This window comes from Acanthaster planci, linkage group LG06 (genome assembly GCF_054643075.1).
Source record: "Acanthaster planci isolate LZ-2023a linkage group LG06, COTS_SCS, whole genome shotgun sequence".
NCBI lineage: Eukaryota > Metazoa > Echinodermata > Asteroidea > Valvatida > Acanthasteridae > Acanthaster > Acanthaster planci.
In genome coordinates, this window is record NC_141782.1 from 10,560,906 (window position 1) to 10,577,030 (window position 16,125).

At 42.8% G+C, this 16,125-nt stretch overlaps 1 protein-coding gene across 3 annotated transcripts; it reads left to right on the plus strand.

Moving 5' to 3' along the window:
• Window positions 1-399: 399 nt before the first annotated feature.
• On the plus strand, window positions 400-15,891 carry LOC147798810 (organic cation transporter protein-like). Of its 3 annotated transcripts, none has more exons than XM_087138369.1 (11): window positions 400-753; window positions 3,743-4,161; window positions 5,111-5,214; window positions 6,366-6,520; window positions 6,975-7,143; window positions 8,778-8,934; window positions 10,076-10,170; window positions 11,215-11,423; window positions 11,913-12,021; window positions 12,379-12,587; window positions 13,469-15,891. In XM_087138369.1, the coding sequence occupies exons 2-11, from the start codon at window positions 3,760-3,762 to the stop codon at window positions 13,594-13,596; spliced, it is 1,737 nt and encodes a 578-aa protein (XP_086994495.1). In that variant the 5' UTR covers window positions 400-753; window positions 3,743-3,759; the 3' UTR covers window positions 13,597-15,891. The 3 variants fall into 3 exon arrangements, with proteins under 3 accessions (XP_086994495.1, XP_086994497.1, XP_086994496.1); XM_087138371.1 differs by lacking the exon at window positions 400-753 and adding an exon at window positions 1,745-3,283; XM_087138370.1 differs by lacking the exon at window positions 400-753 and having other exon boundaries at window positions 3,293-4,161.
• The last annotated feature ends 234 nt before the right edge of the window (window positions 15,892-16,125 follow it).

Genomic DNA, 16,125 nt, shown 5'->3' on the forward strand with positions numbered 1-16,125 from the left:
ATGGGCATACTGAAGGGACATGCCCTGCTAAGGGTCATCATGCACCGTTCCCCGATGAAAAGAAAACTCCAAAAGTTACAGTATTAATTTCTCCTCTAATCTAAAACTATCGAACTAATTGTTTATGGACGGCGCAATCCTCGTGCAGGATTTTTTTATTCGTTTCTAGTCATTTCACTGGTGAGATCCCTTTAGTCCGCGGCTAAATGGGGGGGGGGTAACCACCGCAAGATTCGCCTCTGAAAGTGTTGTTTCTATGGCCTTGACCAAGGCATGTACGTGACATGGCTTGTGTTATTGCTAATAATTATAGTTCAGCCATGGATAAGAGAAAAACGAATTCCCCAACAGTGCATGGCCTTTTTACATCGAGTCCCCGACAACCCCACGACCCGGTTATTGTGTTGTGTGTCTACTGAATACTCGTTCTCGTTCATGAATGACTTAGAGTTGGTTGAATAACCCACGCAGTCATGGCCTGCAACAGAGCCACTCCCTGAATGCTCTGTACACAGCGCAATGCTCATCCACCAATGCATATAGCCCTCGGTTGCAGTGCCATGTGCTGCGCAGTTAGGTTGAGTCTAGCGAAGTGAACAACTTAGTTTTTCCCAAAACTTGCGGAGTTGATGTCAGTCCCACTCGCAAGTTAGACATTCATTCGACTGAGGACTCCGAACATCTAGAAGTGTGACCCGCTACACGACTGTCTGAAAACCAGCGTCTAGTCACTCCACTGACCTACACAGCAAGGTAAAATCACCCTACTGAAAGCTGTTACAAAATTTCATGTGCAGCCTCGATTCCCACTGCAAGTAGGCTATAGACTAAGTGTTGGTCGTAAACCAGCGTTCTGATAAATGAATTTGCACGCGTTAAGCGGTATAAAAGGCAAATATTAGGTGGCGCCTTTTGCGAGTAAACTTCGATTAAAATCTAATCTAGCATATAAACAAACAATTCAGAATTCTCCGTATTATATACAGACACTGCTGCTGTATACCTCGTGATTTGGGACAAGCTTTTGCAAAGCAATGGCTGGATCCTTTGTGTCCTTCTAATCCGTTGAAAACATTGTATTGTGCAAGGCGTCTCTTACGTAACTGTATAAGCAAACGCTTGCCCGAAGGACGAGGCATAGCTACAGAGCAACAGTGTCTGTGGTAGGGAGAATTCAAATGTTAGGTTCACGTAAATTTAACGAACACAGTGTAGTCGCTTTCATTGTTAGCTTAGCCACACGCAGAGTTTTATGTTAGACCTTGGCTATTCAGGATTCAGGACTGTTAGGGCTAAACCCAACTGTCCTGAATCCTCCAATTTTGATATGATTTTGCTCACACTCTAGGGAGATTTTGCTGCTTATGGTTGTAAGTTTTGTTGTAGAACACAGTCATTTGTGTAGTATCTTGCCGATGAGTGTTTTCTGTTCTGTATTAAAAACTGATAATTTTTGTACGAGCGGATCGTCAGGCTAATCGCGAAATATCTCATATGTTGTCACTGTAATAGGATGATGTCACATGAGTGGATTAATCGTGACCCAACATGGCATGCCAGGGATGATTATACATACAGGGTATCTTAAAAAAGGTAATCCTACTCAAAGGGGTTATTATGACCAGACTGTTTGTTTACCAGCAAAAAGCATTGTATCATCTTAAAGACGAAGCTTCACGCCTTTTAATGAAACCTTGGGTAGCATTCCAGGGCCACGCACCACAGAGCACCATTGTCTTGAAATTATGGTGCAAAAATGCCATATGCAGCAAGGTATGAGACGGAGAGAACCCCCCTGCTTTGTGTTGGTCATTGTCTCGCAGGAATCTGGGGAATTCCTTTCAGACATCTTGGGGGATGTGTTAAGTAACAATAGTCTGGAATTGGACATGTTGGGGGGGTACCCCTCGGTCTCATTTCTTGCTGAATGCTGGGTATAAAAAATGCAGTTTCTTCCCTTTCCTCCGGGACAAAATCGACACAGGTTCATGATTTTTTTTAATTCCAGGATTTTATTCCTGAATTTTAAGCCTGGTTTGCTCCATGGATTCTATTTACGATTATGTGTAAAACACCTAACAGCCGAAGTTTGTATGATTTTGTCTCATGGGCCAAGACCTTCCACGTGTCCACCTCCCCTCTTAAACTTCAAGCACAGTTGAGATCGACGGGGCATGTCTTCCACAGCTCGTCCCACGGTCACGTGGATCTTGTCGCAAACTGTCAACCTCGCGATGAATCCTTTAACGCAAATCCTGCATGTTGTGGGGAGGGGTGCTGAAAACTCCGTTTTTCAAATGACCCCACAAAAAGAAGTCAAAGGGGTTGGGGTCTGGTGACTTTGGGGGCCATTCAGTGAGGTGGTTCAAAGCGTCGATTTCGAACAGCGACGAGACGATGGGCTGGTGCACTATCTTGAACCCACCAAACAACGGAACATTCCATTTTGCCCTCGCTGGAAGTGGATAGGCCTGACCTCTGACATTTCGTTCAAAGCAAAATGGACCAATGATCACGCCATTGCCACAATCCCCTCCTTCCTCCAGCTGGGGCGCACTGAACAACATTGTGGGTGTTGACCTCACCGTTCATTGCAAACGCAGCCTCATCCCCGATCAAGAAGTTGCGAAGAAATCTGGAATTTCTCTCACACCGCTCAAGAAGCCGCTCACAAGAAGTCTGTCTTCAAGATCAGCAGGCAGATCATGATGACGGATGTGGACGCGGAACGGATGGAAATTAAGGTCATGACGCGTGATCCAATTAAAAGTGGCGTGGCTCAGTCCGTCTTGCACTTGTCTCCTTTGGGTGGTAAATCAGTTGCTGTCATACGGCAGCGATGCTTTCTCGAGATCTCGCCGTCCTTGGCCTTCCTGAACGTCCTGTGTTGCGGTTGAGGCTGGTTCCGTGCGCTTCATACTTTCTCACATTGGCCCAGATTGTTTTCTTCGCTTGTGGTTCTCGGTCTGGGAATGCTTCTCGCAAGGCGTCCTGTGTAGCCTGCAAACTTCCGGTTTCATGCCATTTCTTGACCACAAAGATTCTCTGTTCTGCCGTTAGCTGAACCATTATGACAACTGGAGGTTGATACATTGTCTGTGTGCCAGAATGACATCGGTTCACAAGTGAAGCAACTGTATTTTTGCACCACAATTTTAAGACAATGGTGCTCCGTGATGCATGACCCAAGGTTTCATTGAAAGGCGTGATGAAGCTTCGGCTTTAAGACGATACAGCGCTTTTTGCTGGTAAACAAATAGTCTGGCCACAATAACCCCTTTAGGTAGGATTACCGTTTTTTAGACACCCTGTAGTGCTTAACATAAACGTGTATGCGTGGTAATTTGGTGGTCGTGTGTGTATAGACAGCGATACAGGTTATGCGTAACGGTTCATGTATATTTCATTGTCACTTGTATTTGTTCAGTGGGTATCACTGGCCGAGTTATGGAGGTGTTTACAGGCACAGTAACAGGCAGATGTGGTTTGCAGGGTTCAGTAACTATAACATTGTGTTCTTTGGTAGATGCCAGTGCACGAAGTAGGCGCACATTTTATTGCATGCAGTATAGAATTTGGCATAATGTATAACATTGGGTTTGTTACAAAACGCAACAACACGATGAAATATACACGTCAGCCCATTGGTGAGAGTAGTATTAATCCATTACTTAACATCTGCCACGAAAAGCCCAATTCGTATCATGAGCTGCCTAAGCATGCATCATATCCACATCACTAGATAAAGCAACCGTCATAATGCTTTTCGAGGACATCTTGCATCATGTTGGGAATTTCGGCAAGTACCAAAAACTCGTAGTCCTGGCTCTATGCCTGATACAGCTTCCAACAGCGTGTCAGTTCCTAGCTCAAGTGTTCCTGGCCGCCAACACCGATCATTGGTGCTTGATTCCGGCAAGCGAGGCTATCAACTGCACTCAACTTCAGCTGGACTCTGTGTCTGCCTGTCAGGAGGCACAGAAGAACGAGAGCATACCGTATGAGCTGGACGACGACGGGAAGCGAGTTTATTCCTCGTGTGAGCGGTACGCGACTGCTGAGGACGATGGCGATCAAGGTTGGAATTCCACGGATGTCATCGCCTGTGATGCTGGGTGGGATTTTGACCGGTCGCGCTACAAGTCCACAATCAACGAGGAGGTATGTCATCTCAGTAAAGGTTGTAAATTCTCGCATTAATTTTGCAACAGCCACAACATCCAAATCAACTAAATGTACAACAACATCAACAACATCGGTAACCACCACAACATCAACAACAACTACAACAACCACAATCGACAACCACCACAACCAACAACAAGTAGATTCAGAAAGTTGTTCGATTTTCACAAAATTGGTGTCAAAATGACTGCTAAGAGGTACTCAAAAAGTCCTGAAGGCTCAGCTTTTAAAAACTGCACTGCGGTGATAACGGGAACAGAATGAAAGTCAAAAAGAGAAAAAGCGAGTTCGTTGTTGACGAGTACTTTGTCCATCTCCCTTAAACTCCCCCACCCCTTTGGAAAAAAAAGTACTTCTTCCCCTCCCAAAAAAATCCTGGGGACACCCATTCATGGTAACCTTATATGAAGTGTGAACGGTTGTGAACGAGATAAATATTTTCATTTTTCTTGCGCCTGTTGAATTTCTTTGTATAATGTAATGTGTAAATTTTATCTACACCACCAACAGAATAACCTTTGAAAATCATTGATTTCGTTGTCCGTTGAGTGTTCAGGATTATGACAGCCCTAGAGGGCAATCACACGTCGCAAATGTCTGTAACTATTAATTTATGAAAATATTTGAGACGTGGCAAATATTTTGACAAACACATCCGAAGATATTTGCAACGGGTGATGTCCTTTCAGGGCCACCATAAAGACTACTCGCCGCTGAAAAAACAAAATTGATTCGCGTAGGTTGCTTCTCCGCATCACCGCCCCACACATGGTCTCCCGTATTTCAAATTCTTTGAAATACTTGCGATAATTACAATTAATTCTTTAAAAAATGATCGCGGGCCACAGAGCTGAAAGCCTTATATGTCTTTGTCTTTTCATTTGATTGTTTGTATGTTTATTTGGGTGTCTCTTTCATTTTTCAGTTCAGTCTGGTTTGTGAGCGGGGAGATTTCGCTGGTATTGCTCAGTCTGTCTGGTTCGTAGGTTTACTAGCGGGTTCCTTTGTGTGGGGATCGGTAGCTGACTGGTGAGTTTTTGCAGATTTGAATCGAAACGATAACCATGAACTGCTTGTTGGTAAATTGAATGATGATTCGTTCCCTCTTTTCCGCGGTTGTTTGTGTATTCTTAATTAGTTTGGTTCCATTTCTTGACCTCCTAATGGCATTTTAGCTCAAACGATAAAAGTTCGTCTCCAAGGGGAGTCGACTGTAAAATGATATTATTTAAATCAGTAATACAGAGCATTGAGACATCTGAATATTTCGAGTTTAACTCAAAAACAGGTTTAGGCCTACTCCGTGTTTTGGATGCATGGAACTGCGCTCGTTTACTTAAAGCGCTACATCGTGCACAATTATAATTATACACTCCGAGTAGAAAATACCCATTAATGGCCAGGATGGCACAAAAGCGTGAGCAGCCCATTAAAAATGTGCATATGGGTGTAAATTTCATGGCCATTTACTCTCAGATTTTGAAATTTCTAAAATCATCATGGCTTTTATTTTCTAGTTGAAACATGTTTTTGAGTACAAAATGAAGACTGCAAAAAATAATTTCTTTCGTATAAAGTGCACGCAGTCGACAAAAATCAGCAGGGCTGCCTTTTGCATGCATGAGCTAAAAACAAACTTTGCGATTCGGGGAACTTTGCAGACTTCGCGCGAGAGGTGAGTCGCGGGCAACACGGTTTCCGAAATCTCAGATTCAATCCTGTAATTATTGTTCATATTATTATTTATATCTGATGACACCAAAAGCGCCTAACTTTAGCTCGTAAACCTGAAGAAACCTGTAAAGGGGGTACTGCTCTGACATGGTTTCCTTTCTGATTTTGAGGTTTGAGCTCGAGAAAATAATACATTGGTTTTTAAGAGCAGAATATAATCGTCTAACTTGAAAGTCCCCTATATAGGAGTAAGTATATTTATTTACTTCATCAGTTTCAATTGTATATATGTTGACCAAGGCGCAATTATTTTCTTAATTCAGTCAACTGGCCAAATAAAGAAATGCCCCAATCTGTGGCCTATCGCATATATATCCAATCCCTGATAATGTCAAAAAACACCAACAAGCTGACCCAGGCTGTGTGCTGTATGCTTAAATACTCCATTTGATATACTTTGGTTTACTTGTGTTTCTGTTTTCTTGCCTCTTCTCTTTTTTTGCCAGGCTTGGCCGAAAGTTTGCCTTCTTCTTCAGTCTTTTTCTCGTCACTATTTCATCCATTGTGACGAGTTTTGTACCCAACTTTGCAGCTTACATGGCTATGCGGTTCATCACTGCAGCTTGTGGCTACGGAGCTAGCCTGATAGCTTCCATTGCATGTGGGTATTCAATTTCTTGCCTTTCTCAATTCTACAGAAATTGGATTTCGGCCTCCATCAAAAGTGCAGCAAAGTCCGAGAGGCAGTTCAGCAATTGTTGTCGTTTGCCCTATTAAACGAAACATTGCACGTAATACTGAACCACCTGATTGCAACAAAATTTGCTCTCTTTTTTATGCTTATGCTTGCAACCCATAACTTTGCACGTGTAAAATGTGCGAAGTCGGGCTAATTACAAGTTCATGTCTTCTTGAGATAATGAGCGTGTGTATTTTTTGGTTAATAAGAAGCGATATTTGACGAGGGACCTCATAATTTTTATATATTCTAAATGTTGCATTACATTTTATAATATTCAACCCCTCAAGCTACAGCTTTAGATTACTTTACTCCAAGGCAAAAGCTCCAACCTGTCAGTCATTGATGCTGTATGGTTGTATTATCTTGTCAACAGCAACGGAGATAGTTGGGCCTCAGAAACGTGTTTTGGTTGGTACTCTGCACTCGATCGCCTTCGCACTGGGTTTCTTGCTCTTATCCTTTGTGGCTTTCTTTGTACGGGAATGGCGCCATCTACAGTTGGCAGTATCACTTCCTTATATCCCTGGATTCCTACTGATCCTGTAAGTATATACATGTACTTGAGGAGAAATTAACAACAAAGGGGAATAAGTGGCTCTTTCTTCCTTCACTACAACTTTAAAGGAAAAAGTGGATATTTTGCTTTGCGTGTTTTCATGTTGATTACTACATGTATTGTGTGTTTAAACAATACAAACAAGATCTTCACACGTTTTCATTCAAGTGAACGGAAGGTTCATTTCTCAGCAAAAAACTTTCCACAATATGCACGTGACAGTGCTACTTTGATGGTTTTGCACAAGTCAGTCTTTGTCAAAGAGCATACGAACATGACTCTGTCCTTAATTAAAAAAATCTTCCACCAACAATTTCTCTTGGAATATCGCAAAACTGTTTAAGATGAAGACCAAGACTCAGTACAGTCAGTTCCATATGTGATCTGTTTCGTGATTTGTGTGCCAACAATCGTATCCTCCCCGAGTGATACCAATTCACCACTTCCCAGGTTGTGTTGTGTTAATGGGGGGTGATCCCTGGCTTTACTGTGTTTTGGGTTTCATGGCTTCCGATTACCCTGAAGCAAAGACATTGACACATGGGAAGAGCCGCCAACAGAGGGCTAGATAGCTCAGTTGGAGGAGCAGCGGTACGGTATCCCGGAGGTCGCAGGTTCAGATCCGGGTTCAGTCAATTACTTAGTTCGTCTTGATCCTGTTGCATAGTTTATTGTAACCGTTTTTACGACCTTGCTTACTGGGAAGCGTATTTTTTCCTAGGAGGGTTGGGGGTAGTTATCATATATGGGCGTGGTTACCTGCAAGCTCGATTAGGTTAATGGACATTTAGAAACTTAATTGCTAGGGTAACTGTCGGGTTTTACTTTACTATTGTACAAACATTCTCCAACCGACTAACTACCACCAAGAAAAACAATTACTAGCCTACATAATAAACTTGAACCCTCGGTCTGTTGGTTCTAAGTAGACCTATAACGCTTTCCTTACAAAAAGCTAGCATGCAAGTCGGTAAGGAAAGCAATTTTGTTGAGTCTTATACTTAAAAGTTTGTGTACCCCATTTATGGAAATTGCCCCCACTCCCTACGCAAAACGCATGCGCAACGTTTCAGATACACCCATTTTATTATAATCACCCTTAAACCTCCAAGGGAAAAAATACGCAACCGGGAAAATCGAAGTTGATACGACTCCGTGTTCGGTTCAAAACCTTGCGAAAATAAGTTGAACAAATTACATTGTCAATAGGCATTTGGGAGTTTCATTCATGACAGCACAACTGTCATCATTGTGATCAAAATTCATGTAATTCCAGTCCTTATTCCTGAAGGAAAATTTGTTCAAACTCTTCCAATTAATCACTTAATAGTTATATGCGATAAGCAGTTTTGTAGTTTGTGGGATGGAATTTACGGTCAGGCCAGTCTGGTATGACACACGCCTCCGAATTAAGTGTTAACTGTTACAGAAGCAGGACATGCTGTTCAAACTGGGTGAACCCAAGTTATTTGTCAAATGACGTCTGCTTACAGACATGTGATGACACTGCACATTATCAAAATGAAGTACAGAGGGACAGATTTATGTACTTTTTCATTACCCCATGTATGCCTTAAACATTGGCCAAGAATTCAATCATTTCCCTGCTTTCGTCGGCAGAATCTTTCCTGAGTCACCGCGTTGGCTGATATCGAAAGGCAAGTTCAATGAAGCTAAGAAGATCATCCGTAAAATTGCCAAAGTAAACGGCACAACGGTTTCTGAGGACGTAATTAATAAGAGTCGTGAAACTGGACCTACCGACGAACAGAAAAAGGTATTATGTAGAATGCAAATTGTGATGGTTGGGCCTATTGATCAATATTTTCTCAACGTACTTTTCCAAATCCATGGTTTTTCCACGTAATGAAACACTTGAAGACTTCAGTTAAAATCCTCTGGTGCACCGACCTCGTATTTAACTGATCATGGGCCCAACTCCGTCAATGTCATATAGCCATTTGTAATCATGCCCCCAACCCCAAACACCCTTGTAATGGCATTTAAATTGATTTGAGGGTGTCCCTGGGCATCTACCAATGCCTACCAAAAAAAAGAAGAAAAAAAGGTCAGAATACGGCAACAGTACATTTTATCCAGTCCAGGGGGAGGGGGGCCACTAAGTCAACAAAAATGGGATCCCCCCACAAGATGAAACAACTCAAACTGCTGTCTAGACAGCTCAGAGACACATCAGAGAGACTGACAATAGATATATGACAGGCAGCCTTTGTGTAATCGACCCCATAAGGGCCACGTGGCAGAGAGATTATAGTACGTATTCCTATGGGACTGAACAAGAGGCTGGCTCTGGTGAAACTTATACCAGCCAAGGGGAAGTTCCTACCTCAAAGGCGGCTAAACTAGGTTATTCAGCATCGGCAGAGGTAGGTTGGTTTATAAGGTCTTTGCATTTGGCCGTAAAAAAATTTTAATTAAGAAATTACGAAAATGGCCGTCAATAGCTGACTGAGGGCGCTCTGCACAAGGTTTTAAAATGATGCCAGTACCTCTTATACTACTCATAGTTTCGGCATTTCCCTGGCAGTGTCAGTCTTTCCAACTTGAAATGCTAACCCTTTAGCGTAAAATAAGTTAAAAGGATTCCGTTGAGGTGTTGCTAAATGGTTCGGAAGCAAGTGATACAACAAACTTAATTCAAAATCTGTTTCCACAAGTATTACACATGCAATTGAAAAAAAAAGACAGAGTGCTTTGAAAGACTATTGTATAGTTACGATCCCGTTCGTTCCAAAGCACAGATAATTTCTAGATTTTTGGACGAAAAATTGATTTAGTTTTCTGCACAGCAAAGAACTCATCCCCTGTACCCAACGTGTGCTCCAAGTACGCCAGGATTATTCTAACAATAATTGATTATGATTTGAACATGTATATGATCATGTACTTACTGTCAGGAGGTTCCGTCTGATGCAGCACGACGAGTGACACACTTGGATCTCTTCCGAACCCCCAACTTGCGGAAGAAAACTCTAGTAATGTGCCTTGACTGGTGAGGAGAGTGGGTTGTCATGAGACGGTTGGTGGTGAAAGAAAACCAACAGTCCTTTTTGTCTGTCCTGGGCACGCACGCGCACTGCATCACTTAGGTTTGGTCCCCAGAGACCGTGAGTGCATTTTTAGTTTATCACTGCCGAGACTTTTGGGGTTGAAATTCTAATCAGTATGGAAACAAAGGGGGAAACAACGAAATCTGAGTGTGATGTCGATCTGTTACTTTTGGGGTCAACCTACCTTAGTCAAAAGCCATCTTGCTGGCCACTGACCTTAGCATGATTCAGTGCGCATGCGCACAAGCTAAACGATAGGTTCAAACATACGTGGCATGCACGTGTAAATCTGAGCACAAATTGAAAGGACCCTTTGTCTGCAGCCACCAAGCGTCTCCCAAGCCCCCAATGAAATCTACGTATTCCTTTGTGAAGTGAAGTAACTGTACAGATGTAGGCCTTACATTCTATTTTTCTGGCTTTGTGTGGCTGGGCAAAAATGCCGGATTTACTCTCACTTCTCCGCCAGAACTATAGAGGGGTTTCACATCAGCGCCGTCTGCGCATATCAGCATCGAAACTGAGGCTCCTTGTATTATCTTCCTCGCGCGCGCCCGCGGAGTCGACACAGTACATGCAGTGTCCGGTTCGTAAGTGTGACGCCACTTCAGTTTAAACCACGCCCTCTGCACATGCAGATACACGACCATCGCCGGTACGTTAGTAGTAAATTGCCGTTATTGTTTCTCTGCCACTAAATTTTGCAACGTGAAAAGTCTAAAATGTAACATACCTGTGTGTATTTTGTGTCTTGACTCCTCACTTTCAATCGTGTGATCGACGATGAAGCCGACACATACTGCCTCGATCGTTTTCAAACGCGGAAGTGCGCAGATCGACGCTAAAAGTGTCGTATTGGGATCCCTCTAAAGGTTGACTGTCAGATTCTGTAGTTGGGTTTTCTCGGGTTGATCTTTGTTAGCATGGTAGGCCATAGAACTGAACCGACGAGTCGGTTCCAATTTTGTTTTGTTATTTTCTTGTAGGTTTGCTGCCATCATGGTGTTTTACGGGCTGTCTCTGAGTACTCAAGCCCTTGGTGTCGACGACTACATCGCTGCCTTCGTGTCCGGAGCTGTTGAGATTCCAAGCTACCTTTTCTGTTGGTTCATAATGGAGCGAATCGGCAGGCGTCTCTCATTGGTCGGATTCTACATTTCTGCAGGAGTATTCTGTTTCATCAGCATTTTCATTCGTGAGTTTTACGCATGCACACAATGATACATGTGCATGTACTTACAAGTGGTTGCAAGGGTTTGGAACATTGTGACGGACCAACATCAGCCTGGCCAAATTGTTCATTGGTGCAGGGTAGAGCCTAGTCTTGGTTGCAAGACATTCCAGTTCCACGACACAACCATTACATACGTGTACACACATATATGTGCATTACAGGTACATGTTCAGGGCGCTGTCACATCACGAATCGCTATCACAGGATAACGATTTGTGGTGATAGCGAGCTCTAAAAGTGTACGTATGCGGTTTGTGTTGCGGAATGACTACTGGAAGGTCTTGGAACCAAGACTAGGCAGAGCCAAGCAAATTGATTTGATGTCCGTTGTTGTCAAGCTTAAACAGAAAAAAAACTAGTTGCTCCTGTTATGCCTAAGGATCTTTAGCCTTACAGATTACCCCTAACTGTACCTCCGATTTATTTGCTTCCATGGTGTGTTCGAAACAGCCTTGGGTCCAGCGCGGGCAGCAGTAGCCATGGCAGGGAAGTTTGCTGTCAGCGGGGCTTTCAGCCACATCTACATCTACTCCTGTGAAATCTATCCGACGGTTGTCAGGTTTGAAGGCCCTCGATCTTGTAGCATTTGTTTCAAACAAATTAGAGATATTCATATTGCAGAGAAAACGTTCAGAATGAAATATATAGGACTTGGTCTTAAGGTTGTCTTTTAAACTAGCTTTATGACTCGTTTCATTGAAGCCTCATGTTTGCACTTATGGTAGAGGAGGCGGATTAAGGGAAAAGCTTGCTTACACAGAATGAAAACGTGGGTGCACTTGAACAACATTAATCCACGGTGCCCTCTAGGCAGGATTTGAACGTGAGGAATTGTAGTGCAAGGAGAAGATATAATTATTAACCCTGGGACTAATGCCATATTTAAAGGGCTGAAATTATCTTCTCTATAATGCAGGAGCATCGGCATGGGTATGTCTTCCATGGCAGGGCGTATCAGCGGCATTCTCTGCCCCATCATTCTGCTCCTTGGCAAGTACTGGGAACCGCTTCCTCTGTGTGTCTTCGCTGGAAGCTCCTTACTGGCCGGGACACTGTCGCTGATGCTGCCTGAAACCCTGGGCCGGGAATTGCCTGACACCATCGAGGAAGGGGAGAAGTTTGGAAGTACGTCTTTACTGACAAAATCTCTTACCTCTACCACGACGACTTTACCACAAACATAGAACGACTTAACATGCTGTGCACAGCTTAATAAACAGCAATAAAAAGTCACCACAGCGCACCTAAAAGGACAAACGTAACAATCTAAAACGAATAGCGCAGACAGACTAGACACTTTAGGGTATGGAATTAAACACAGTAAGCAAAGCAAAATCAGAGAGCAGAAAGCATTGTTTGATTCTTGAATGTTTGTATTTTTTGCTTATTTTTGTATTATTGATATATATATATAAGTCTGTTGTGAGCTGCACTTTTTAAGTGGTGAAGATTCAAAATTTTGGCAGCTTTTCAAGTCAAAGAAAACTTTCGATTTTTTTTCATATTTCGCTGTTTATGAACATACTTCGTTTTGTCGTTGTTTTACCGTTTTTTTCGTGAACAATATGGCAAGTTTGACGTGAAGTTTAGTTCGACCAGTTGTCAGATGCTTTTTAACAATGCGCGCGCAATTCATTTGACACTCGATCGACCCTAGTTGGCCATTTTTTTTAAATCTCATTATTTCTCACATTTCGAAGTTGGCTAGGATTCTCGCAGCGCACACGGTCAATGAAATCTCGTACATTTATTTTCATGTGAATGGTCCCCTCCGTAATGATAAATGAAATTGGTTATTGACAACCAGCGGTGTGACCATACCCTGGGGCCTGCTGGTTACAAACGGTGGACTAGCTTGTCCAAACCTTCCATCTTTCGGGCGGTGCTAGTCGAGCCGTACATCGTCGTCGCTCAAACTTGCGCTAGTTAAGAGTTAACCAGCATTAATCAACTTTGTACAGATTATTTCACATCAATGTTTTGTTTGATTACAACCCTTGTTGCAGAGGGCCCGGGATCTCATCTGTTCAGCAAGAGTGACCAGGATAACACCACCACCACCATCAGCCATCTTAGCAACTACTTGCCTCTGTCGAGACTCGACAGAAAATCCGATGAAAATGTGTCTGTTTGAAATCCTTGCAGTTGGATTGTTGAGCGTCCAGTTACACCAATGCATCAGTTACTTTCCAATCGGATGCTTTTCCAAAGAGAAGAGAGTTTTTCGTGTATTTTTTGACGGTTTTATGAAATTGGTGTGAAACTAAGTTTTGCTTGCCAATTCAGTTTTTGGGGGGAAAGCCTGTATTTAGGTACTCTACCTATTTAGCTCCTTGGCCAAAGGAAAATGAGGAAAACTGGCACCTGGAAAACAGTAACATTTAAGTTTGAATATTTATAATTTCAGGGGCCACAATCTGTGAACGTCTATGAGAACTCGTTCTGCTGAAAGGGTTACAGCCCTTTACAATACGGCCGATATAAAATTTATGAATGTTTTCGAACTGAGTTTAGTTGGAAGAGGGGTAATTACTTTATTTCTTGAAACGATTGTTCATTCAAAATCGGCAATGCAATCACTTCCAAGAAATGTGCTAATATATTGCCTGCTTTAATCTCATGGTGTACACTGTATAATTAATTTTGTAATTTTTTTTAGCCCTGCCCGACGTGTATTATAATATTATAATAGTTGTTTGCAGTACCTGCTGCTACATCTGACTCCAACCAGCAAGTCGACATCGGCAAGCTCGGTGGTTGAGTGTAGAAGACCTCTGCACCACGGACGTATATAAAAAAAATCTGGACGTGCAATGCCTTTGTATGAAATAGAAGCCAACCAGCCACCATTTTACCGAGCCGAATACAAATGCGCGGGTTGGGTCGCTTCTATGGACGCCAGAGAGAACAAAGGCGGGCATTGCTGGGCAAGCTTTGCGTTCGGCTCTGTAATGTGGCTGCTAGTGGATTCAGTGATTTCTATAAGCTGATTAAGGGCATTGCAAGTCCAGATTTTCTTATATACGTCCGTGGTCTGCACTAGTAAGCAGGAAGTCGCGGGCCAAGGTCCCGCCCGAGTACGCTTTTGGTTTTTTTTTCACAAGTCTTCGGGCAAATACTGCATATACAGTGTTACAATACACATCGGGTAGGCCTCCCCCCAAAAAAACAAATTCGGCGCAAATTCATCCTTGAAAATAGTACTTTTTCACCCACGTGACTGGAATGCGCTAAATGTAAACAATACCGCCACATGGGGACCGCCTTGGCCACGGTGATCGCATAATCCTAGGACAGCTTCAACCCCGTGCAAGCGCACGCGCGAACGCTGCATGCTTGACTAGTTTATTTTGAATAAGTAGATTACCATCACAACACTACGCACTCATTGCCATCACAACACATCGCGGTCAAGCATGATTGGGACATCACGGGAAAAATATGAAATTGTCATCCCAAGGTGATCCCCGGAGCACATCGACAAGAATGTAATATCAAATCAGTGCTCTGAGATGTGTGATTGCCGAGCTTTCGGTAACTGAGTACCCCCCCCCCCCACGCCACGGATGGGGTTTGGGTTTGGTGACGGGGTTTATGTTAAAATTTTAACACTTAACTTTAATCTTAAACTTTTGGTAGAAAAAAAATTGTGTCTTTTGAAGTACTAAAAAGTAAAGTTTTGTTTGGAATTGGTTACCGGCACCGTGTATCACCCATCCAAGCAACCATACATGTCATATGGTCACCCCACATTGATTTTAATGAATCTTAATGATTTTTCACGAGAGTTCTGATGCAGTTGTGTTGTTTAAGGTGGTATATAGGCGAACACCATTTGCTGTTGCCGTTATTTTTCAAAAATTTACCGACTTGTTGTTCATTTATTTGTGTATCATTCAATGGGCTTGTTTCGTTTTGGTTCACCGGTTTGAAAAAATCAAGAAAATAGTGCTCGTTTTTGACACCCAAAACTCATGTAATTTATCTTGCGAAAGTCCATAAACCATAGGACGTTCCCGAGTGCCTAGATAATGCCACAACGGGATCTACTGGCCGAAGATGCTCACAGAAGTTCTTTTTTTTTTTCAAAGGATGGGAAAATTTACCACAGCTTTGTGTCTCTTCCCTCAACAATGTAACGCTGTGGATTTGTCGAATTAACAGCACTTCGTTGCGAAGCAAAGTGACTGCCGTCACCGCAGTCACGGCTTGGCGACGTGCACTACCGCACGTCTATGTGTGACTGACTCCGATCGTGGACGAAGGATTAAACACGTCGGTCCAAAACCGTCCACACGAACGTTAGTGCAAATCATGAACAATAATTATAAGTGTGGTCTAAGCCTGTGGAAGATGTACCTTTGTAAAAGACACGTTCTTGGACTTATTCATTTTAGTATCAGAACATAATAAAAATCTTTCACCTTCATTGGTATGTGCGTTACTGTCTGTTGTTTGTGCAGTGCACAGTACGTTCAGTTTGCTCGACTGCGATACGTGTGTTCTTCAATCCCAGAGGTACGTTGGTGGTGTCCCCTTATGTAACCAGGAAAGTGAACTGCCACCTCTTAAAAGAATCATTCTACCTTTGGAGGGTCAAATACAATCAAATTCATTCTGGTATCAAACCAACAAGGGTCTGTCCTGTAGTGCCGTGAGGTTG

What these genes read in the sequence shown, in the direction of transcription:
- LOC147798810 (XM_087138369.1), top strand. Translation starts at nt 3,760, where the DNA reads ATGCTTTTCGAGGACATCTTGCATCATGTTGGGAATTTCGGCAAGTAC. An exon ending in CCTGGATTCCTACTGATCCT is followed by an intron (nt 7,144 to 8,777) that starts GTAAGTATATAC and finishes TTTCGTCGGCAG; the next exon opens with AATCTTTCCTGAGTCACCGC. An exon ending in TTTCATCAGCATTTTCATTC is followed by an intron (nt 11,424 to 11,912) that starts GTGAGTTTTACG and finishes TGTTCGAAACAG; the next exon opens with CCTTGGGTCCAGCGCGGGCA.